Here is a 23,796-nt window from a genome sequence, read left to right as displayed (position 1 = left end):
ATGGAAATTTTCATTGGACTGTCCTGGCCTCCATTGTTTTTTCCTACAGGGAACCCTGGGAAGACCAGGACATAAAATGCGAGCGCCGATGCGCTCCCGACGAGCTCTCACAAGTTCTCTCAAGCTCTCACGAGCTCCGAGAGCTTCCATGATGCTAACCCCATCATGTAGCAACACGCTACCTGTAAATAAACGTTACTGTTAACAGCTCCGGGCTCCTCTCCTCGACATCTCCCCGGGACTCTGGCTGGCTCCGGTCATCTGGGCAGAACCCCCGATCACATCAGCGCCACCGTCGGCACTGGCGACTTTCATTGAGGTCTCTACACCTTGTATTCCACCCGCTTGTGGCTACCTGCTGCAATAACTTCTCCATTTTTCACTGCTATTCTTGTAGCTGATGCGGGTCCTTGTCTACCGCCGCCGTTTGGATAACTAGCCCGCGAAATTGTTATGTGATATTTGCTACGCCACTTACATTGCACGTGCCACATGTTTCGCTTAGTAGCAGGGGCGTAGCCAGGGGAGTTTCACCCCCCCCCCCCCCGAAAATCTTCAATTTTGCTTGCGTATATATACACGCACATACCACGCGCACGAGCACACATAAAGTATGGTTACCCCCCCGCACGAAAAAGATTTCTGACTACTCCCCCTGCTTCGCAGACTGCTTCTGTCGCGCAGCCCGCGGTCTTAGTCTTTGGCATATACACGTTTTCATGCTGGCAAGTTCACTGGAATGGAAAGGGGAGCGGTAGGATCATGTCAAAAAAAGAAGGTCCGGTCCAAAACAATGAATGTACTGCATGGAAAAAAAGCCAGTTCCTCGTTCCCGAGTAAACAGCGGAGCCGGCAAGCAAGCGCCACCACCTGGAGAACGCAGATTTAGGTATTCCTTTCCGAATTTCGTTATCGCTTTCTATGTTAAGCCCTCTTTTCTATCCCCTCCTAATCCTGACATCGCTCCTCCTCCTCACTTATCGTCTTTAACACCCTTTGCTATACTATACTCTACTTGGCTGGGTAGGGGATTAGAAAGGAAAATGAGGAGTGATGTGAGGAGGGAAAGGGAGGGGAGAGGGTAAAGCATTGTGTAGTTATATATAGTACGAGGATGCGAAAGTGAGATGAGGGTGAGGGGGGTGATCTGAGGGAAAGGAGGAGGGGAGAGGCTAAAGCATAGCATGGTCGATCTTGTATAGTATAGTGCAGCAAGGGGAGAAAAAGGAAACGAGTGTGAGTAGGATGGAAAGGAGGAGGGAAGACAATCCGATCTTTCCTCAGTTACCCCCTTTTATTTTATTTTATTCTATGTCTGCGAAGTCCTTCATGTCGCGGCCACTTTGACCACGGGCAACATTTAGTGTCTTAGAGGGACATATACATGAAAAACCTTTTACCATGCAGTTTAACGACCCGGGCTCATGTCTGCCATGTCGGGACGTCAAGGCCATGCCTGTCCGCCGCTTCACGGGCCCGCTGTTGGTACTACCCAGTTGGTCGACATATCCAAAAAGACTTTCTTACGCGAAGAAAATGAGGGGTAAATTGTTGGCAACATACCGTTTAGAATAAGTATACATACACATTGTCACGAAATGCCACATGCTATAGCGCGCTGTGAACGCAAACGACATGCAGCGACAGCTCAACTAGTCGCGTGAATAGACGCGTGAACGTGTATATTAATGTATATCTAAGTTTCAGGTGTCTGGCTCACTGTAGTTACAATGCCAACACGAGAAGCTCACCGTCAGCAAGCGTGCGCTACTATATCGTTAATAACTGAATTTTCCGGTGTGGGCCACGTCTCTGTAAGCAGCTCGAGTCGCCGCTGCCGCCCGCGCAGTCCTGCGCTCCACATCATCTGCAGCCAGCGCGGCCACCTCAATCACCAGTGTGCAGCAGCACAGCCGGTGACGTCACGCTGCGCCTGGCTTAGATTAGGCCTATTATATATGTCTCACGGCACTCCCACGAAACAGGCGAGGCTGCGGGGACTGCGCAAAGAGGTCGCCATAACGACCAACAGAGCCCGTGACTTCGTAAAGTCACGTGACGAGTCCGCTGACGTGACTAAATCACTTTAACGTGACGAAAGATGTCTCGTGATGAGAGTGTCTCGTGATGATGATGATGATGCGAGATGCCGTTGCCCACTTGTGCCAGGCGGCCGGTGGCCGGCAGACCAAGTACGACCGGACGGCGGCGGCCGCACCGTCCGTCACCACACGGACGCTCACGTCACATTGGGATTTCGCAGGCAGCCGATGTACAGGATGGCCTTGCGCTGCCGCTCAACCACGAGAAACATGAAAGGCCGATTCACCTCGAAGCTGGGCAGATCGGTGCGCTCGGCCAGCTTGAGCGAGTTCGAGCCGCCGATGTCCAGCCGCACGGGGTCCTCGTCGGTCACCTCAAAACGCGACCGGCACAGGAAGTCGTGCACGCAGAGCTCCTTCTCGTCTGTGCGAGAAAAATTTGATTTAAAAAAAAATGGTCTCCGAGAATTGTGTTTATGGCGGCCATTCCACCCAATCTCAGAGCCCATCTTCGGTCGCTCGTTACTACTATTAGTTACTACGGCTTTAAGCTCAAATTGGTTAAGAAATTGAGAGACGATGGGGTTAATAACTCCATCATCAATTGAGTCTACACCACTCAGCTTCCCTCAGCAACGAACGTTATTCATCCAGATTGACAAACATTGATGAGAAACCGGCCCACACTGACAATAGAAGAACACGATTAATTCACATGCATCGCATCCACTCGCGCGCAAAAGGAAAACTCCGCGTGAACAATTGAGTCAAGCCCAGTTAAGCCTACAATGACGATCCTCTCGAGTTTTTGCACCTGGCTATGTACAAAACCAGCAAGTCTAACACGTAGGACATTGATTTTGCAGATCAGAATGTGCAACAAGAATTTGTATTGGTCTAGCTAATGCAAGACTTCAGTCAGTTCCCACGTGTTCTCAGTTACCCCCACTGGTGCCAATTGGTTCCCGTCGAGCGTGGGTCTCATCTCAGCCCCAGCTGGGATCCATCTGCAGTGACCAGAGGGGAGCCGCTGGTCCCATTTGCCACCATACTGGGTGCAAGCTGATCCCAGTTGCCACCATACCTGGTGCAGCTGATCCCGGTTGGCTCCCAACTTGCACCAGTTGGAAATCAGATGGAACCAGTTGGTTTGATATTGGGACAGTTGGTCCTGCAGTCTATTACCAGCAGTACATATTTTCATCAGACAGGGAACGCGCACCTGATATACCGGTGAGGTCGGCCTCCTCCTTGTCGAAAAGGTCTCGGATTCCAACGGCCGCCAGAGTAGCGCGCCATGTTGACGTGCTCGTCGAGCACGAACTTTGGCAGCGTGATGTCGAGCGGGTTGCGCGTGTACCGGCGCTCGAACTCCTGCACGTCTCGGGGCGTGATGTTGGCCTCGATGTAGGCCAGGTCCGACTGCAACGTCCGGCAGCAGGATGAGCAGCTGCAGGTGCTCCATCATGCAGGGGAGCTCGAGCACGCGGCACGCCAGCCGCTCGACGTGGCAGTAGTTGCAGATGCGACGCGAGCACATGGTCGGCACGCTGAGCTTGCCGTCGTCGGCGAAGAAGGGCATGGGTGCCGTGTACAGCTCGGAGAACTTGTCGAGCCAGAGGCAGCGCATGAACGACGTGCCCACCATGAGCACCCGGGTGGAGAGGCTGGTGTCGTTGACGCTCCGCCATGCCGTTCATCTTGTGGCCCGTGTACGCGGTAGAGCCACGCGTTGATCTCCTTCACATGCCAGCGCCGGGGTCGCCCTGGAAGTTTACGATACCCACCTGCAGCATTGGGCCCAACAGCACATATTTTTTTTCAGGCTCAGTGTGTCCATCGTCATTGGGCAACAGCACATTTTTTTTTCAGGCTCAGTGTGTCCATCGTATGTGGAGACAACATATTCCTTGAATGAACTATGGTTACGAGAAAACAGACTCCCGGACATCCCGCCTGTATCTGCGCACGCGCTCTTTAACTCATTACAAGCAGGGGCGTAGCCAGAAAAATTTTCATGTATGTTCGTGCGTGCGTTTGTATGTGTGCGTGCATATATGCGCAAGCAGAATTGAAAAATTTCGGGGGGGGGATTGAACCCCCCCCAACACCCCCCCCCCCCCCGGTACGCCCCTGTTACACAGGTCTGATCGAACTGACCTGGCTGAAATGATCTTGAACTGTCCTGACCACAGGGGCGCAGCCTGAGTGCGCATATACACATGCAAAATTGAATTCTCAGGGAGGGGCGTTAAAACTCTAACCCCCCCTCCCCGCCCTACCCTGGCTACGCCAATGCTGGACCACACTGACCTGACCTGGACTGCTGGACTGACTAGATTGAACTGAAAACGGACTGAACGACAGACCAACCGAGTGAGTGAGTGAGTGAGTGAGTGAGTGAGTGAGTGAGTGAGTGAGTGAGTGAGTGAGTGAGTGAGTGAGTGAGTGAGTGAGTGAGTGGTGAGGAGTGAGTGAGTGGAATCGATGAGTAAGAGTAAGGCTTGTTGCTGGGCCAGTTGGCTGGCATCAAAGGGATACATATTAGCGCAAACAAAGAAACACGAAGACTCGGTAAAGTAGTAGCACCGACATTTCTACTTCCACAACTTCTTTCTCGAATCTTTGTTTGCACTAATGTGCAATCTATGGGAGTCGATGACTTTTGGCCATATTTAGGATCAGTCACTAGCTGCTCCTCGGATCTACAATCTCGCGACTGCAAAATCGAGCAGCGAGCGGGCCAAGACAGTCGCTATGGTCGCGAACGCTACACCGTTCGCGACCATTTGGGCCCGGACGCTTCGGGACTTTAACATGCTATATAACACGTGCGACCAACTTGGTTGCAAGATTTCAGAGTCGCCGGTGTGAATGATACTTGACCTGTCCGCCAAACTCTTGGTGTATGGCTTCCTTGAAGGAGTCCGCCAGTTCCAGGGAGGTGGATAGGTACATCTTGCTGGCCAGGCCCACGTGCAGCGGCGACAGCGGCTCCAGGACGCGCCCTACGATGCCAAACTCGTGCAGCAGCTCCTCTTCGTGCGTCGCGCCCAGAGCGGCCAGGATTTGCTCGGCAGTGTCTCCTCGTGATCCAGCCAGAGCTGTGACCTGTAGGCGTCATAACGATACTGATGAGCATAGGCGTGCGCCAGTGGCGTAGCCAGGGGGTGGCACACCGGGCCCGTGCTCACCAATGCCACGGCTGTGCCGAATGGCGAGACGAAGACGTTGAGCCGTTCGCGGGACAGAGCGCGGTACAACTGCAGCGAAAAGTTCTGCAGCACGGGATGCCCTCCGGAGCGCCGAGCGCGCCTTCGAAGCCGCCACATGGTGGACGCCGATCTCCGATCCGCGACGGACTTCGGCACGATCTGCGAAGAATGTGCAGATATATGGTGGTTGGTTGCAAAGTCAATACCTATTTGTAACAATGAATAGGTCAGATAGTAAACAACCGAGCAAAGTTTTATTGCCACTGAATGCATTACTAGGGTGTACCATTTGGTTATATTGCGTTACGTTTCCGTACGCACCCGCATTTTCCGAGCACTGCCTTATTCTTTTAGGAATAGACTTCACGGCTGTTCGTAGCATACAAACTGGGACACTTGCAAACACCTCGCTGATATATGTTCGAGACTGGCGTAGCAAGGGAGGGTTCAACCCTTCCCTTTCCCGAAACTTTTTAATTTTGCATGTGTACATATATACGCACACATACAAACGCCCGCACGAACGTATACATAATGTATGGTTGAATCCCCCCCCCCCAAAAAAAAAAAAAGGTTCTGGCGACGCCCCTGGTGTTCAGTGTTAACATCTCTTGGTTTTAACTCGTACGCTTGTTCCTTAGCCCATCGCCAAAAGAAGTCGCAGGGGGTTAGATAAGGGCTTCGTGCAGGCCATTCTATCTGTCCCCGACGGCCAATCCATCTGCTTGGCCATACTCTCGCTGGAATTGCGAAGATATTAGTCAACAGTATTACAAAACAACCTCTGAAATCATAAACGGTAAACATCATATTAGTCAACAGCATTACACGCCACGCTAGTTTCTAGGGGAATCTAAATTAAAAATAGGTATCGACTTTACAACCATACCCTTTAGATGGCTTGTACTGACGTCACTGAAACCGCCATGCTGTAATACCAACATAGTGGAACACGAAGTTTATAACGTCCACGTTAGCGTTATCATGCGGTACGTCGCATGCAGGTTCTTCCGTTATTCATGCACAGAGGAAAAAACATTCCAGCGTCGCCGTTATAGACATTGGAGCAGGTTAACTGCCACGTGATTACGCTGCCTTGACGTCATCAGAGCCGCCATGTTGGAGTACCAGTACGGTTAGAACCTGCGTCCATGACGTCACGTGCAAGCTATCAATATACTTGTTGAAGTGGTGTCCGTCAAAAAGCTCTAGGAGTTGCTCTGGGGCCGTATATTCTCCAGACGATCATTTGCGGCTACAGTGGCGTAGCCGGGGGGGGGGGGGGCACACCGGGCCCGTGCCCCCCCCCCCCCCCCCCAATTTTTTTTTTGCCGTGGCATACAGAGCTCAAAATGACACTCGATCACATTTGCCTGCCCGACCCCCTTCAGATCAAGGAGGTGCCCCCCGAAAAAAAATTTCTGGCTACGCCCCCGGCGGCGGCACCGTCACCGAGCACGCGGTTGGCACTGATAAACCGCTTATCCCATAGATGGTTGAACGCGTACTTATCTCGCGAAAGTTAACAGTGTCGCCGAAAATGATGCCCGATTGCCCGGGTGTTGGTATCGTCACTATATATAATATATATATATATATATATATATATATAATATTATATATTATATATATAATATATATATATATATATATATATTTGCTTTCTTTGTTGCTCATTTTGAAGGCGTACGTATCTGTGACACTTAAAAGCTCACAATTAAGACACCGTTGTTGTTGCCACTTTTCGCTTTCATCGCAATAATTGACCACACAGAAAATACGCTATTGAAGACGACGCCTTCGACATACGACGCGAGCAAAGCCGATATAGCCGGTGCGCCGTGCAGCTACACAAACACCTGGTTGGAACTCACGCTGGGACGTTTGACAGTGAGCGTTGCTTTTTATAAAGCAAAATATTTTCGCATCGCTTTGTTCTGGTGTGCATTGTTTTGTCGTCCGGAATAGAAACTGTAGCCGATATTTACGTTGGCAGCGGCGCCGACGCGAGGTGTTCGACCGCGCAACGTCAGTTGCCGTGAACCTTGGACACCTCTCACGCGAGGGACGCAGGTGCACTTCCACGGCGGGTTTGAAGCACAAGCTAGGGGAGGCAAGGCAACCGTACTTTATGAATATTCATGCGTGCATTGTACACATGCATAAACGAAAAATTTCGGGGAGGGGGGGGGGGTTGAACCCTTCAACCCCCCTCCCCAGGTACACAGGCCCGCATGATTCTAGAAACCGTAGAAACGGCAATTTAGAAACAGCCGTGTCATCCCAGATGATGCGGTGATAGCGAAGCCAGAAACTTTTTTTCGGGAAGGGGGTGGGGGTGATGTGTGCGTGTACATAGCTCATGCAAAAAAACGCCAGGCCTGCGCTGAAACCGCAGCACAGTCACAGCGAAAGCTGGAAGAGCGGCGTTTCTAGAGCCCGTTGTAAGCTCTCTTGGGGCTACAATACAAGTACACTAGAAAGGTACCCACTACGCCATAAATCACAATTTCTGTGAAGTTGGGAAGCACCTACTAAGCCATTATTCGTCGTTCTGCGGAGAAGCGAGGCACCAGCTACACGTCTGTAAGGCATTATGTGCGCTTTGTTGACGCGACGACTGATGACGGTGAAGAATTATGGCTCCCCTTTGTAATGGGTTGGAAGCTTTAAACGGCCCCCAGTTATGTAATTTGCATTGGGTGACACCCGCTATATCCCTCTCCCGTCATCCTGTATAACATACGTTGACGTGGGAGAGACGGAGGGGGGGGGGGCGAAGAACTTTACTGAGACCCCGAGGAAATGGATCATGCGCTTATGGGCTTCCTTGGCAACCAATACAAGTGCACTTGCGAGGAATCCACTACGCTATAAACCATTGTAACTTTACTGAGACCCCGAGGCCTCTGTAATGGGTTGGAAGCATTCAACAACCTACTCGTAGCGCAATTCGCATTGTGTGACGCTTGGTTACAGAATTCGCGTTTTGCGACGCTTGGTGCTTATTTTACTCTTCTACCACGCTATATTGCATATGCTAATGTGGTTCCTTCCCGACATGAAGCCTGTATAGGACCTTTTTGCAAAGCAGTTTCAAGCACCGGCATGGCTCGGAATAAAGAAAAAAAAAACCGGCATGGCTCGGAGGTTGAATTATGGGCTCCCACGCAGAGGGCCCAGGTTCGAACCTCGTTCCATCCTGAAATGTTTTTCTTATTTCGTTTTTTTTTCTTCTTATTTCTAGCGATACTGGTTACGGACACCGGCGGCGGACAACTACGGCGCCAAAAACGGCCGGTGAAATGATCTCATAACAGCTTTCGCTGTAATTAAATTCCAGCGGAGGAGGGGTGAACCTTCCGTCCCTCCCTGGCTACGCCAGTGATGCGGCGCGGAAACCAGTGGAAGCCATGCACGGTACAGGGACCATACAGCTGAGACGATAACTTTTGGAGACATCGCATTCAGCGCGCACTCATTCGTTGTTTGAAGAAAAGGGGGGGGGGGGGGGGGGGGGGTCACTTACGTGTCACGCAAACGCAAAGCGACGTCACCAGTGTAGGCGAAAGTGTTCGTCTCCTCCAAAAACACACTCGCTCCAGGCCGCGCCAATTATTTGACTAACTGCACTAACCTGTACAGTGAGAACAGGTGGAGGGTTCGCCAGGGCTTCCTCGCTGGAGCCGCGGCAAGGCTGGAGCAGCGAGGGCTGCTGCCCGGCGTCGTCCAGCGCCGCGACCGCCCGTTGCAGCAGCTCGCGGAGCGCAGTTTCGTTCGTCACGAGGTCTCGCTCCATGCATGCAGCGGCAGGCCTCGGGTGCGCCGCCAGCACGTGCCGTGGCAATGATGACGATGATGACCGAACATTTGCGACAGTTTCTTGCGCAGCGCACGAGTGGTTGGTTGGTTGACTTTGTCCTAGAGGTATGGCTCAACCCACCACAGGGGATCGGCCATGAATGGTGCGTAGAAGTCGCGGGAAAAAAGAAAAAGTACTATGTCGAAGACAACTTAAGGAGTACAGAAAGGCTCCGCCCCGACGACTAAAGAAATAGACCCGCTCATGCATTTGACAATGTTCTCCGAAGGCGGGTCACCGGCCGTCCTGCTCATGACGTCACTCTAGAGTGCGCGCCCATTCGTGCAGGCGTGTATGCATCCGCCTTTGAGGGGAATTTGTAGAGAAGCGAAAAGATTAGAGTGGCGAGTCTTTGTTTGAAAAAGAGTTAAATCTGTCTTGACTAATCTGTTGCGAATTGAGAAAAATAGTACTAAATAAATAATATATAAAACAAATAATAAATAAAACTACCACAAATAAGTAATAACAACAAAATACACTTTTAATATTAGCATGGCACGAATGGTGGTGGTGTTTTTCTTTGTTAAGAAAAAGCGCAAAGGAGACGAAAGAAAGAGTCCCGTATTGTCTCCTGTCAAATATATGGCATGATGGAAACCCTCTATAATAAAAAATAATACTGAGATAAAGTGCGGCAAAATGTGCATTTGTAAATCGTTAGGTACAGCTCACGGATTCAAACAGCACAATTTAGGGCTAAGTATCACACATGCTTTCGTTTTCACCGTCTGCAGTTCGGGCCATATCGGCGTAATGTCGACTCGAACGCGTAGATCAGAGCCAGTACATTATCTTTAGAGACCAGATTCATCACGACATGAAGTGGTTCTCGAGCAATTGCGCATACCAGTCGTTATGCGAAAAAAAAAATGATGTCGCGTCGCATAACGACTATTATGCGCAATCGCTCGAGATCCATTTCATATCGCGATGAATCTGGTCTCTAAAGATAATGTACTGGCTCTGATCTACGCGTTCGAGTCGAAATTATGCCCTGAAGACGGTAGAAACGAAACCATGCGCATTACTTAGCCTTAAATTGTCCTATTTCAATTCGTTAGTACTGTACATATATTCGACCTGTATTTCTTGGAACTCGAGCTTCATACACATAAGCACTTTGTCGCAATATTAATGTCAAGGTTTTGTTGCTGCCTGACGATTGAGCTCCGCAAGAAAAAAAAATAATAAAAAAACTGCCCCGTAAGGATTACAGCTTAAAATTTAATTATATTTAATTGGTATTTATAAATAGGAAACACTGCCACCCATCTCAGTGCAGTTCAAAGCTATATAGAAAAACCGCTGCGGATAACGAACAAATTTATATAGAAACAATTGTATTGTTAATTACTGTAGCGATAACTACCGCGCAAATTCTGATGTGCGCCGCTACAATGAGTTTTGCTCAGTAATTATGAGCTGTCGTCGCTGAAACACGCGGCGCATATGGCGTATGTGCAGGAGCGCAGCCAGAATTTTTTTTTTTGTGGTGGTGGTGGTGTGTGGGGGGGGGGGGGGGGGGGGGGGGGTGGGGGGGGGGGGGTTGACTCAATACTTTTGTATATGTTCGTGCGTGCGTTTGTATGTGTGCGTATATATACACGCAAGCAGAATTGAAAATTTTTCGGGGGGGATCGAGGGTGACCCCACCCGCACCCCTGGCTATGCCCCTGCATATATGTGAGTGAGTGGGCATGTGAGTGCGCCACGTCATATATGCATTGAAGTGGGGAATCTTACATGATAACATATTTTGCAAGCTTAGCGGGCTTGCGCAAGTGAGCCATAGCGATCGGAATCATGTACCACGTGTGTCAAAGATATAATTATTTTTCGGCATGATCGAACGGCGCGTCCACTCTTTTCGTGGTGACACGCGAAATAGAAATGCGTTGCCCCGGACAATTAAAAAATATAGTTACAGGCTACTCTAACGCGGAGTAGTAATAATATACATGTTTTTGTGATCGCCATACTAAGGCAACGTCGGAAGCAGGACCGTAGCCAGAAATTTTGTGTGCGATCGAGTATACATACGCAAGCGAAAGTGAAAACTATAGGGGGGGGGGGGGGGGGTGAACCTCGTCAACTCCCCTCCCTTCGCTACGCTCTGGTCGGAAGAACTAATAATATAATAAATACAGTGTAAACGAAGTGACGCGATTTCGAACGAAGCCTTGAGATCCCGTGGCAACAGAAAGATATGTTTCCGCCGGTGCGCTTGGGATACTAAACTGTGACGCGCACTGTATTGGTAGCACTCGAAGACGCGAGTAAAATCTCTTCGTTTCGACTAGAACGTATACACAGTTACACCGTGTATACTTTTAAATTAACACTCCGATTTCACTTTCAAAAGCGAGCCGCTCGGCATAGCCGCCAGTCGTGTGGCGGCGACCCGGGCGACCGTAATCAGAGTCCGTTTTTTTTTTACTTAACCTCTGATACTGGCGCAAGACTTCAGACAAACAGAGTGTCGCAATTACGAAACATCACGCCGTCGCCTATATGGCAATTCCGGAGGAGTTTTACGGAACCGGCCGACATCCGTACGAGATACAAAATACGCGGCGATAACGCAGACAACACTGTACGCAGACGAAAGTTTTGGACAGTAGCCAACCGGCCCCAACCGCAGCCAATGGGCCTTGAGCTCAAGGCCAGCCAAGCAGACAGCCTCCTCCGTAGCAAACTGTTAAAGAAGTATTAGAACTCAAACGTACGTTGCATACATAACACCGCGCCCAAGCGACGTCCACGTAACAACCTCGGAAGGGAACCAGGCGAGATGGCAGCGGCACGACTTTGCTTTGCCTACAGACGACGGTATGGTTAAAAATCCTTCCGCATATCACGATCACCTGTTTTAGCATACACGCAGTATCATCGTATCGTACCACACGGAAGCGTTGCACATGTGGCAGCTTTCCCAGCTATGGCGCGATACGGGCTTCACTTCACTGATTTGAGCACGTTTTTCGTTTCCAGCTTCTGCGCATATACAGATTCGCGGCTATGCTCGTCTAGCGTGGTAAGAATCCTTTCTTTTGGTGCGGTACCGTGTACTACGGAGTCGATCGCTCGCATCAAATGAAACCTCCCATCTGCCTCCCCCACATTGCTTTTCTTTCTGTAGCCCACCACCAAGATGTTCATCAACGGACAATTCGTCGAGTCCAAGACGACTGAGTGGATAGATCTCATGAACCCGGTAAGTACCATCGTCGTGATGTTACGGGTGGCGACGTTTATTTTCGCTCGACTTTTATCGAGGATGCGTTAAACACCAGAATCTATGCACTCTTACAGCACCAGACTTAGTTGAGACTACGTGAACGTGTTTAGCTTATCTTTCGCGATTATGACCGACAGCGAGTTTCGAACAGACATTGACTCGGCTTTTACTTTTTGGCTCACGGTCGAGGTCGCGAAAAGATAACGGGGAGGCGTTGTTTGCGCGCGCAACACCGACGGGCGGTTTGCGGCGAAGGGTTGTGCTGCTAAATCGGGGACGCGGGTTCGATCTAGATTACTCGGCGGCCGCATTTCGATGGAAATGAAATGCAGAACACTCGTGTAGTAGGTTTAGTGCACGTTAAGGAAGCCTGGTGATCAAAATTAATCGAATTTCACCACTAAAGCTAGCCTCATAATCATCATATCGTCTTGGTACTTGGAAGCTCCCAACTAAATTTTTTGCACTAGATACTTCACAGTTATTTCATTTATTTCGCTAGGCAACCAATGAACCCGTAACCCGGTGCCAGTTTGCACAACGACGAAAGGAAGCTGCCGTCAGTGCTGCGAAGGAAGCCTTCAAGACTGGTCCAGACGTCCATTCTGACGAGGCAGCAGTCCTTTCAAGCTGCAGAATCTCATCAAGGAGAACATGGTAACAAAGAACCTTAGCCTTGAAATGGAACCAATTTACCGGTATCCCTCACTGCAAACGAATTGCTGCGAACATCCGGAGGAACAGGGGAAACTCTAGCCGACGCGGGGCGACGTGCTTCGAGGCTTGCGTGAGTATACGGCATTGAAGAAAGTGAAACGGGTCTCTTCATTTGTCGTTGTCTTTCACGTTACAGAGGGTCGGCATGCATGTGATTACCTCTCTACACTGGGCGAGACCCTGCCGTCCGTCAGCAAAGACATGGACACTCTTTCCTACGCATTCCGCTGGCGTCTGCGCCGGCATCACGCGTTCAACTTTCCTGCCTGATTCCCCTGTGGGTGAGTCCCATGCCAGCTGTCCACAACGTGAAAGACAGGCACATACGTATATACCTCCCAACGGCATCAATAAACTTAACAGGAAAGCTGTCAGTGTCGACTCGTATTCGTGGAAAGAACCTTTCCTGAATATCACGATAACACTAACACTAAGCTTAAAATCTTTGAATATACGTTCTGAAGAAGGGGAATTGTCCGAGGGGCTCGTTTTTCTGTATTATACACAACTAATGAAACCACAAACTTTCTTGGCTTAGTCTGTCAGTTTCATTAGTTGTGCACATGCACTCTGAATCACACTTATCTAGAGTGGCAGTCTTTTGCAAAATATGCAACCCGACGGCGTAATGATACCATACTATCATACCACGTGCTAGGTTCCTCTGCTCTAATTCAAGCATGAATGGAAGCTTGCAGCTTGTGTGAGGCAGCGCAGACAGCGCCAACGTCTGCAGTCATGCACTCAACTTCTCTAAACAAGCATGATTCAGACTGTACATATCCTGCATTCGCTCCCGACTAATCAGGTTATCGTCGGTATCGTTGCCCTTAGCAATGAACACACTCATTTAGTTCAGTTCCATTCCTTGTCCGTGTAGTTTTGCAAGATCAAATATGTTTACGTATTTTTCTTTCTAAGTATGATAACATTAGAACACTTTAATAACATTCTCGAGTGTTCATACAGTAAAACCGTGCTGTATATCAATGCCTTCCCTCTCTGTGTACTTGCTTAGTTCATTGTGAGTCTGCTGTAGTCACTTAAGCAAATAAGAATAAGTAATCTCGGGAGATGACAACTCTTCTATGCAGATGTTTCCTCTGGCCTTGTCCTGTGGAAACACCCATGGTGATCAAGCCTTCGTACTTGATCCAGGAGCCACCATGATTCTGATGGACTGCTACAAGAGTGTGGCGTTCCGAACGGAGTGGTCAACGTCTTCCACGGAACACACGAATGTTTGTATTTCATGTCTGTCTCCGTTCTCCCTGTCGCTAATTTGACACACACGAATGTTTGTATTTCATGTCTGTCTCCTTCTCCCCTGTCGCTAATTTGACACTCTATTTTTCCAGCTGTCAGAGTTCATCTGTGACCAACCCTGACATCAGAGCAATCTCATTTGTGGGGTCTGACACAGCTGTAAGAATCTTTGCTTTTTTTTCTATCCTAAAAACGTGCAGCTCAGTGTGACTGGTGTGTCATGTTTTGCAACATCATTGGTGTCCTAGAATCGCTGTTGCTTACGCTGTTTGTTTTGCAGGGCAAGTTCATTTACGAGCGAGGCTCGAAGAATGGCAAAAGGGTGCAGTGCAACATGGTGAGCATTTGGTTTGGCATCTTGCTTTGTCTAGTGCACAGAATTAGCAAAGAAGACAGCTTAGGTTTGTTCGTGACGACACCGCCCTTACCACCGTTAAGCTACTTCACTGACGTGTAGGCTGTAAAGCATATACAATGCTCACGGATTGGAACACGACATCAAATTTTTAGCGTAAGTAGTGTGCGCATTTGCTCGAGATAACCACGTCATGCGACAAATCTGGCCGCTAATGTTAATATTGCCTCTGATGCAAGTGTTCGAGTTGAAACGAACTGAAGACGGAAATGAAACGTGTGCATTGCTTAGTCCTAAGTTGTCACTTTTCAGTCCACGATTACTGCACATACAGGAAGGCATACACTCTACACTTAGAAATGACCATATGACGGAACTAAAGTTCTGTTCACTACGTCACATACTAGTTTAGTGGCAGTAACAAGTGCCCATTTAACATTATGCCACACTGCTTACAGGAGCCAAAAACCACGGCGTGATCATGCCAGACGCAAACAAGGAGTACACGCTCAACCAGTTGACGGGTGCCGCATTTGGCGCTGCCGGCCAGAGGTGCATGGCGCTGAGCACCGCCGTTTTCGTTGGAGAGGCCAAGAATTGGATCCCCGAGCTGGTCGAGCGCGCGAAGAAGCTCAACGTGAACGCCGGCCACGTACCAGGCGCCGACCTCGGGCCCGTCATATCTCCGGAAGCCAAGAAACGCATCTGCGACCTCGTTGAGAGCGGAGCGAAGGAGGGAGCCAAGGTCATCCTGGATGGCCGCAACATCAAGGTACCCGGCTTTGAGAAGGGCAACTTCGTGGGGCCCACCATCCTCACAGATGTGAAGGTAAGTGATGGTGCAAATGATATTCGGCGTGCAGCTTCCTCCACAAGTGTGACTAGACTGAATGTGTGTGAAGTCTGCAGTGAATTAATTGCAACATTGCCACAGGCCCTAAAATAGTCGTGCATGTTGCGGCACTGTAACATGTACAGGGCGATGCATTCCAAGAAGGCAGTTTACCTTGGGAGCATGGGCATCGGCAGGACATGCAAAAGGGGCACTTGCCCCACGCCGTGCCAGTGCCCCCCCCCCCCCCACGGCGATGCAATGTAGGTTTGCACCCCCCCCCCAAGACAAAATCCTGCTGACACCCATGCTTCGGAAATACTAAATACAGAACATTGGAATAAATTCTCTTGTTTGGCATTGACCGGAATTGAATTCGATGCCAGATTTGATGCACTTAATAGCTGCCGACAGTTCTCGCAGATCCTCGCGTTCAATTTTTACAAGCAAGAGTTGATTATTGTAAAATGCAAACAAATGAAAACAAGCAAACATTAAGATTACAACTTGGATGCTTGGACAGGTGAAGTTTACAGAATTACGATATCTTGTTTTCATTCGCAAACTTCTTGCTCACTAGTTTTTTTCAAAGTAGCCTGCTTCCAGCAATTTTCGTGAAAAAAGGCACTGAATCAAAATTCTGGTTGCTGCTGCTGGTAAAATTAAGGCTTTTCTTAGATGCAAGGACTTTCTTTGAAGTCAGTTGAATCGTTGCCCAATAAGTGTGTTTGTGTTTCACGCGTACTTAGGAGAATAGGGAGATCAGAGATGACACTTCACTAATATCTGTGCACTTATAGGGGTTTATCAAAACATCGTTCTGTCCTTGCAGCCCAGCATGCGTTGCTATCGGGAGGAGATTTTTGGACCCGTGCTGCTGACTCTCAACGTAGACACAATGGACGAAGCGATTTCCCTGATTAACTCGAACCCCTACGGTAATGGAACTGCCATATTCACCACAAATGGTGCCACTGCGAGGAGGTATACCCAGGAGATTGACGTGGGACAGGTAAATGTCGCTTATTAAACACCCAAAGTACAGTAAAACAGCGTCTATGCATACCTGCTGGGAACATGGCATAATTGTGCACCAAACGGTAGCACGCATGACAGAGTGTGTAAGCGCGACTTCAAGATGACGTCATAAGAAATCAGACAAAGACACAGCGTTATCCGGTCTGACTCCTTTCTCTGTCCTCGTCAAGTTGTGCTTACTCCCTCTGTCATGGATGCCAACCGACTAGCCCGCCAACGTGTTTCAGGTAGTACGCATCAGTCCTCAAGTACAAATTTGTACCAAAGCACGAAAAAAATTTCACCTCTTTCGTGCAAATCGTGCATTAGCGCATGGTGTGATGTCGAGGAGCATTTAGAAGTACACACGTGGTGGCAGAGCAGACAGACTGCTGCTGAGAGAGAACTGCCACAAAATCCTCTCTAGCTAGTTGTGCGCAGCCATAGTCGGATACAACATTAAAAGATGGGAGAGGCCCCACACAGAAAGTACAGCAGCAGATTCTCTCCGTGACTAAAAAAAAAAATTCCTGCTCATGTTCTTTGACGGCAGGGTCACCAGCTGTCCGGCTCATGACGTGCCCATTGGTGCAGGCTCATATTCAGTTGCCTAAAGGCTCATTCACACCTGTAACTAGCGCCGGTCGCGCGACCATTTGCAAGTAGGCACCAAAAAGTGACTAAGGCAACCTTTGTTCACACTAGTGAGTGCAACCTACTCGTCGCCGCACAGCGTTCACGGCTGCTTGCATCGTCATTGCCCTGTAAACTAAGCTGACATCCTATTCTGCCGCATATGATTGGTTCAGAAGTTTGTGATTGAAAAATCAAGCTGCAAGAAACTGATCCAAAGCAGTCGCCTTAAATTCCTGAACAAAAAAACCAGTAAGCTCAAAGTCTGCAAATGAGATCTGGGATTGAACAAAAACCATGTATTGTAGTGTGCTAGACGCAGGTGTGAATGAGCTGAGGAGGAAATGCCCCCCCCCCCCGCATTCTAAGGTTGTACCCAACCATAGTTGATTACGCTGCCACAGCTGAACTACATAAGTTGTGATGTTTTGTATCTTTCAGGTTGGTGTGAACGTACCCATTCCCGTACCACTGCCCATGTTTTCTTTCACTGGTTCCCGGGGCTCATTTTTGGGCGACAACAATTTCTACGGCAAGGCTGTGAGTATTGAGCACTGGTTTTGCCGTCTTCGCCTCTTTTGCGAACGCTTGGTTCCCAACTTTTGATTTGCTCGCAGGGAGTCAACTTCTACACGCAGCTGAAGACTGTGACCCAGCTCTGGCGTGCGCAGGACTCGACGCACGCGAAACCAGCCACCGCTATGCCGGTCATGCGCTGAAGAAACACGAAAACCATCAGTCATTCCATCAACTTCGTACAAAGATCTTTTTCAATAAAAGTGCTTCCATGATGTGTGATAAAGGCTGCCTAAAAGTGTTTTGACATCCAAGGACAATCTGCCTTCGCATCACAGCATAGTTTTACAACGTCGGCAGATGTAAAAAATAATTGACTACGGTCGAACGTTGTTACAACGAAGTAAATCTAAAAATTGGCCTTTCTTTTCTGTCGTCGATATCAGTGTGCATGCTTATAAGAGATACGGGATATAACAAAGGTATTTTTGTGACTGATACGACTACGTTGCAACAACGTTCGAGTGTAGGGAAGTACACGAAAGAGTTAGGGTTCAAACTATGCACAAGACACACCTGCACAATAACTTTCAAAATTATACTAGCACAAGTTGGCTATTCAGAGGTGTCATCCATGCCTCGCCTTTTTTTCCCCTCACACTGGTTAAAATTGCAACTTTTAAAACGACGCTCTGAAGACAGTACGCACAATGTAATGGTTACTTTTTTTTTTCTCCTAAAAAACGAAATGCTTCACAAACTCTGATTTGTACTGACTGCCCAGCCCAGCTCCTGTTCTTCTGCGCTGATAGCGTGAGGTTGCGGAGACTGCTTGCAAACGGGCGGCCGTCGCGTCCCGCCGATACAGAGACTGGAGCCGCGCTTTTTCTGGCAGTAGTAAAACGTTTCTAGTTGCTCCTATTATATTGTACATAAAAAATGGCCTCGTGTGTGTGGTGTTTGCGTCTAAATTCTCACAATATACAAGCTGCACCATCCGATTCCAAAAAGTTCCGCTTAGTTAACGCCACCAGGCTTTGTCCGACCTGTCAGGCCGTCGTGCGCGCATGGAAGGGGGGGGGTGGCACTGTCCATATGGCCTCGGAAGAAACAGTCGCCGGACGGTGCTTCAAAGCACCGCGATTGGTCCGCGACGCAAGAAAACATCGGTGGTGGCATTTTTTGAGAAGCTGGTTCACTAGAGAACCGTCACTGCGTGGCGACGAGGGTGCAGGGGTCACCAAGCGCGTCGTTATTAACGTATTGCTTCAACACCACGGATGCTCCGCATCGTCTCCGACCAGTCGTGGCAGTTGAAGGCCTCGTCTTGGCAACCGCGAGCGCTCCTCAGATCTCGGGCGTGCAAGGTGACACTAAGCACCTCCGACGGCGTGGCCTGCGGCTAGGAGCCCGCAGCATTGTCCTGGTTTGTGAGCCAAGCACTGGGCACCCACTGTGGCTCGCGTTCCAAGATGGCCACCTCCTTGAGCAACTCGCTGTAGGCGCGGTCCAAGTCTGAGTTGACGATGACCATGTCGAAGTAGTGGCCGTAAGTCTCCTCCCTGCCGCGCCCGCTCGATGGTCTCTCGCAGCTCCTCCTCCCGCACTGGCACGCCCTGGCGGGCGCGGTGCTGCCGGAGCTTCTCCAAAGACGGTGGGGCCACAAAGACCACATACGGCTTGAGGTCAGAGTGCTTCAACATCTTCAGAGACTGCCAGAGAAGAAGAAAGAGGGACAACAACGTGAGCGCTTCGCAGCCAACACTGCGTCATCGTGCCATCGTGCACCGTCGAAGAAGCCCAATACACCCCACACTGTTGCTGCTGGATATGCAATCAGGAACACACATGGAGAAGTGAAATTTGTTGATTGCGCACAATGAGCAAGCGAGACTACGAAGAGCGAGTTTACAAGTCCGTTAAAGGTACTGACACGAATTTTCAAAGGTGAGTTTACTCTGCCATACAAATATCCTGTATGCAGAGACGGCTCTGCGCAAGCGGGAAGCTCAGTAAATGCTGATAAGATATATTATTTTGACATTAAAGCCCATTTTCGCATGGCACACCTACTGACATCAACACTAGTGTGATGTCAGGCTACAGTGTCAATTCCGGTGACTTCACGCACCGGAATGGTAGTTGTGGTGACGTCAAGCACCATAAAATTCAAAATGGCCACTTGTGTCACTACCGGAGCCAGGAAAGGAGCAGCCGTGGGAATGTCGCGATATTTTAAGCGAGCATGTGACGAGAAACTGATGCCATGTTGTGACGTCAGGGTACAGTAGGGAACCGAAACTAGCTTTAAAAAAAAGAAGCGATTACATTTTTAAGGTAGACTCACGCTTACCGGTACATTTACTAGGCTCTTGAGGGCTTGGCCTTTAATTTGATGCAAGAAAACAACTGAATATTTTCGTGTCAGAACCCCATTAAAAGTATATGTCTCCAGGTTAATCGGAAACGACACCTCTCACAGATGAACCAATTGACAGCATTTACGACAGTGGCACCGCATGCATGGCACTACAACATACACGCACAGAGAAAAGGATCCAAAAAGCCCGGAAGAAGAAGCATGCATGCAAGAAGCCTTTTGAACTTTGAGGTGGTTTAGAGGGTGCCCACCTCATGACAGCAGTACCACAGGGAATCGTACCATTAAACCAACTCCAAGGGTCATTAGGGGCGTGTTGGCCTGTGCACGTTGGTAGCAGCAGAGGCTCCGAGCCATCACGATTTCACATAAACGTCCGCAAAACGGACGCATATGCCTCACCTGTGGGTGGAGATTGAGTACGCAGACCTTGCCAGAGTTCACGACACTCCGAATGGCGTCAAGGCTGGTACCATAGTAGTTACGCTCGTACTCTCCATGCTCCACAAATTTGCCAGCCAGGATGTCGGCTTCGAATTGGGGCCGACTAATGAAATGGTAGTCTACCCCGTCTATCTCCGAATCCTTTCGCGGCCGGCTGGTGTCTGGCAAAGACAAATTGCAAGTCGTGGGAGTCAGATCCTCGATGAGAGCTAGCTACTGAAAAAGCGCAAGCTGATGGTAAAGTTGCAGTAAAATTCTGGACATCAAACTAGAAAGGCCGTGCTATCAGGTTACCGTTTTGCTAACATGGGTACAGTACTCACAGATTGAAGAGCGACATCAAAACTTTCAGTATAATGAATGATATGCGTGATTGCTCAAGATAATCACCTCATATCACTACGAATTTGGCTGCTAGAGGTAATGATGGCTCTGATGCAAGTGTTAATAATAGTAATAATAATTGTTAATAATATATCTGGGGTTTAACGTCCCAAAACCATGATATGATGATGGCAGATGCCGTAGGGGAGGGCTCCGGAAATTTCGACCACCTGGTGTTCTTTAACGTGCACCTAAATCTCAGTACACGGGCCTCCAGTTTTTGCCTCCATCGAAAATGCAGCCGCTGTGGCCGGGATTCGATCCTGCGACCTTCAGCTCGGCAGTCAAGTGCCATAACCGCTAGACCAACGTGGTGGGGCGTACTAATAATTGTTGGGGTTTTAGTATGTGTCCCAAAACCACGATATAATCATGAGGGACGCCGAAGTGGAGGGCTCCAGAAATTTAGACTTTCTGGGGTTCTTCACCGTGCACTTAGATCTAAGTACACGGGCCTCTAGCATTTTACCTCCATGGAAATGCGGCCGGGATTCAATCCCACGACCTTTGGGTCAGCAATCGAGCACCATAACCACTAAACCACCGCAGTGGGTGTCCCCCTTTTTTTTTAAAATTAAATGTTGGCTCTCTCTTGAGTCCAAATAACACTGATATGACACAAACGGTGGAAACAAAAGTGGATTGCATAACCCTAAATTGTTGCATCTCAATCCGTGAGGACCGTACATAAACTGTATTTCACACATTCATAGCACCATAAATGCAACAATACATAAAATTGAAGCAATAAATAGAAGAGGGTGTATAAATGAGCACTGTTTCTAACCTGTGTGTGTCAACCTTCTTTCGTATGTTTTAGTTTGCAGCCAGAAAAGCAATGCTTAGCAGACTCTGCCAACTAGCCAAAGATTATGTGCTGAAGACTGCTTGTCATTCCCAATGCATTATTATATCCTGAGGCATCATATTAATCAGGTATCTCATGCAAGACACAAGAAGAAAGAGATTTTTTTAGGATGACGAGCGGAAAAGTTTTGATCAACAGGGGCATAAGACTGACAGGGAAGACACGCTTCCAGCGTCTTTCCTGTCGGTCCTGCCCCTTTTGTCATTGTAGTTATCAATCTAAAATTTTTCCCCCTTCATCCAAGAAATGTCACACCAACTAACTAGCCCAACGGTTCATGCTGATGCAAAAGAAAGAGAGGTTGCTTGCTGAACTTTGATTTCCGTAATGCGTTTGGGAAAAGCAAAAACCGAGCAAGCTTTAAGTTGCCTGCGACCTGAATGATGCTTATAAACGTTCAAGTTTCTGCATGTCAGCCTGGACTCTCCCTCCTTTCCCGCCGACCAGTGAAATGCGAGTTCTTTAGTTTATTCGTCCAGGTTTCCACGATCTCGTGAGACACTCACGAGGAACTGCGGCTGCAAAGCGCTCCGTGTCCTCCATCAGCTTCTGGCGGAGCTCGTGCCTGCCTATGTTGGACGGTCCAACAAGCACGACGGGTCGCTTGCAGTTGGGACGGGGGTAGTAGAGCGACACCTCTTCGTACGTTGGCACTGGTTCGTTCGCTTCAGAGTCTGCGTGTATTCACCACAACAGTCAGCATACATCCCCAACACTCCCAACTCCCCTTATGCCAAATATCGTAAAAAAAACTTGGCGGAATGCGCTCACGGACTGCAGGTGCAAACAGGAAGAATTTATTTTAAAGGACATACAGTCGACTCTTGTTAAACGCAACCTGAAAGGACTGTTTAACAGGAGTTCCGTTGACCGAGATGAATGTGACCAGTGGGCCGCGAAAGAAAACAGAAATACTCACAATGCCACACTTTTGTGACTAAAAGCACAAACAGTTCATTTCCAACTGCACGAAGTCAACAGACAGTGAAGCATGGCAGTAGGCAATTATCGTCCAACACCCGGAGCGGCAAGCCAGATTATCAGTCAGACTAACACCTACAGCATGGTCATTAATGTTTATATCTTTTTCTATTCTTTCGACCACAGGAGCCAAGGGAGCATAGGGGCAGGCAAACTGTAGCGAGCCCTCACATGTACGTAACACCTAAGGCATAGAGGCTGACAAAGTTGAGACCCTTGCTATGCAATAAGCCAGCAAAATCAGAAAAAAAAAAGACATGGTCCCAATCTGTCAGCTCCACATTTTTAAGAAAAAAACAAACAGGCTATTAAACAATAAAGTCCCTTCGTTCCCCTTACTTTTGTAGTTCTAAATGGGTCATTATAAGGTTATGATACGTTTTTGGAGACCAATGTGTGAACAGAGAGAGATGCAACTTACCGTCACCCAAAGTACCAGTCGTACTGCTGCTCTTTTTCTTCTTCTTTTTGTGGTGTTTCTTGGCACAAAGAAATTTCCCTGTTGAGCAAAAAGTGAGAACACTGTCACCACCCGCACTTCCGTTGAGGGAAAGTAGGCAAGCTGTACCTCGCTTGGTCTTCTCCTTCGACCCTGCGTCGCCGCCAGCCAAAGCTTGTTTCATAGCTTCACGCCTAGAAAAAAAGGGGGGGGGGGAAGGTGCAGTTTATTTTAATGCTGCAATCGAGCATTCAGTTGAATTGCTTATATACTCACGTTAAAAACGCATTGAGGCTACTTTTGTACAGCGGAACCTCAGCAGAAGTTTTCAGCATGTCCGGCATTTTGCTACACACACAATGAATTTCGCGTTCACCAGAATACGGGGTGTGAACTGCATCACTCCATGCTTTTTCCCTCTGCCTCAAATCTATCAAGTGGTCATCGTGCACACTGTAGCTTGTGAATTGTGTACTGACACTTGAATTTGCCTTAATTTTGTGTCCTGAAGCTTCGACAGAAAGGTATTCGCGACAATTCAGCATTGTTTTGGAGAGCCATATGCATATTATTGGTGCTGTAGTCTTAGCAAGTGGCTGTATTG

The 23,796-nt window shown here is 48.8% G+C and overlaps 1 protein-coding gene and 2 pseudogenes across 1 annotated transcript; 1 reads left to right on the top strand and 2 right to left on the bottom strand.

The window, feature by feature from the left end:
• Positions 1-2,165: 2,165 nt before the first annotated feature.
• Positions 2,166-9,056, bottom strand: LOC119374978 (leukocyte elastase inhibitor). Its single transcript, XM_049411109.1, has 6 exons — positions 8,895-9,056; positions 5,237-5,416; positions 4,924-5,153; positions 3,479-3,709; positions 3,265-3,365; positions 2,166-2,466 (listed from the first exon to the last, which is right to left on the bottom strand). Exons 1-6 carry the CDS (start codon positions 9,054-9,056, stop codon positions 2,240-2,242), a joined length of 1,131 nt encoding a protein of 376 aa, XP_049267066.1. The 3' UTR covers positions 2,166-2,239.
• A 3,004-nt stretch (positions 9,057-12,060) lies between these two features.
• LOC119374977 (probable methylmalonate-semialdehyde dehydrogenase [acylating], mitochondrial) lies at positions 12,061-17,982 on the top strand (annotated as a pseudogene).
• A 435-nt stretch (positions 17,983-18,417) lies between these two features.
• The window catches only part of LOC119373775 (protein PALS1-like), a 36,904-nt pseudogene continuing 31,525 nt past the window's right edge, over positions 18,418-23,796 (bottom strand).

Source organism: Rhipicephalus sanguineus, chromosome 11 (assembly GCF_013339695.2).
Source record: "Rhipicephalus sanguineus isolate Rsan-2018 chromosome 11, BIME_Rsan_1.4, whole genome shotgun sequence".
In the NCBI taxonomy this organism is placed as follows: Eukaryota; Metazoa; Arthropoda; class Arachnida; order Ixodida; family Ixodidae; genus Rhipicephalus; species Rhipicephalus sanguineus.
Note: the sequence above shows the minus strand (reverse complement) of the source record. Positions and strands in the feature narration are given on the sequence as shown.

Excerpts from the sequence above, each read along its gene's own strand:
- LOC119374978 (XM_049411109.1), bottom strand. The coding sequence starts at position 9,056 with ATGGAGCGAGACCTCGTGACGAACGAAACTGCGCTCCGCGAGCTGCTG. Across the intron at positions 5,417-8,894 it reads CACCTGTTCTCACTGTACAG|ATCGTGCCGAAGTCCGTCGC; the intron begins GTTAGTGCAGTT and ends CATTCTTCGCAG. Across the intron at positions 2,467-3,264 it reads CGACCTCACCGGTATATCAG|ACGAGAAGGAGCTCTGCGTG; the intron begins GTGCGCGTTCCC and ends TTTCTCGCACAG.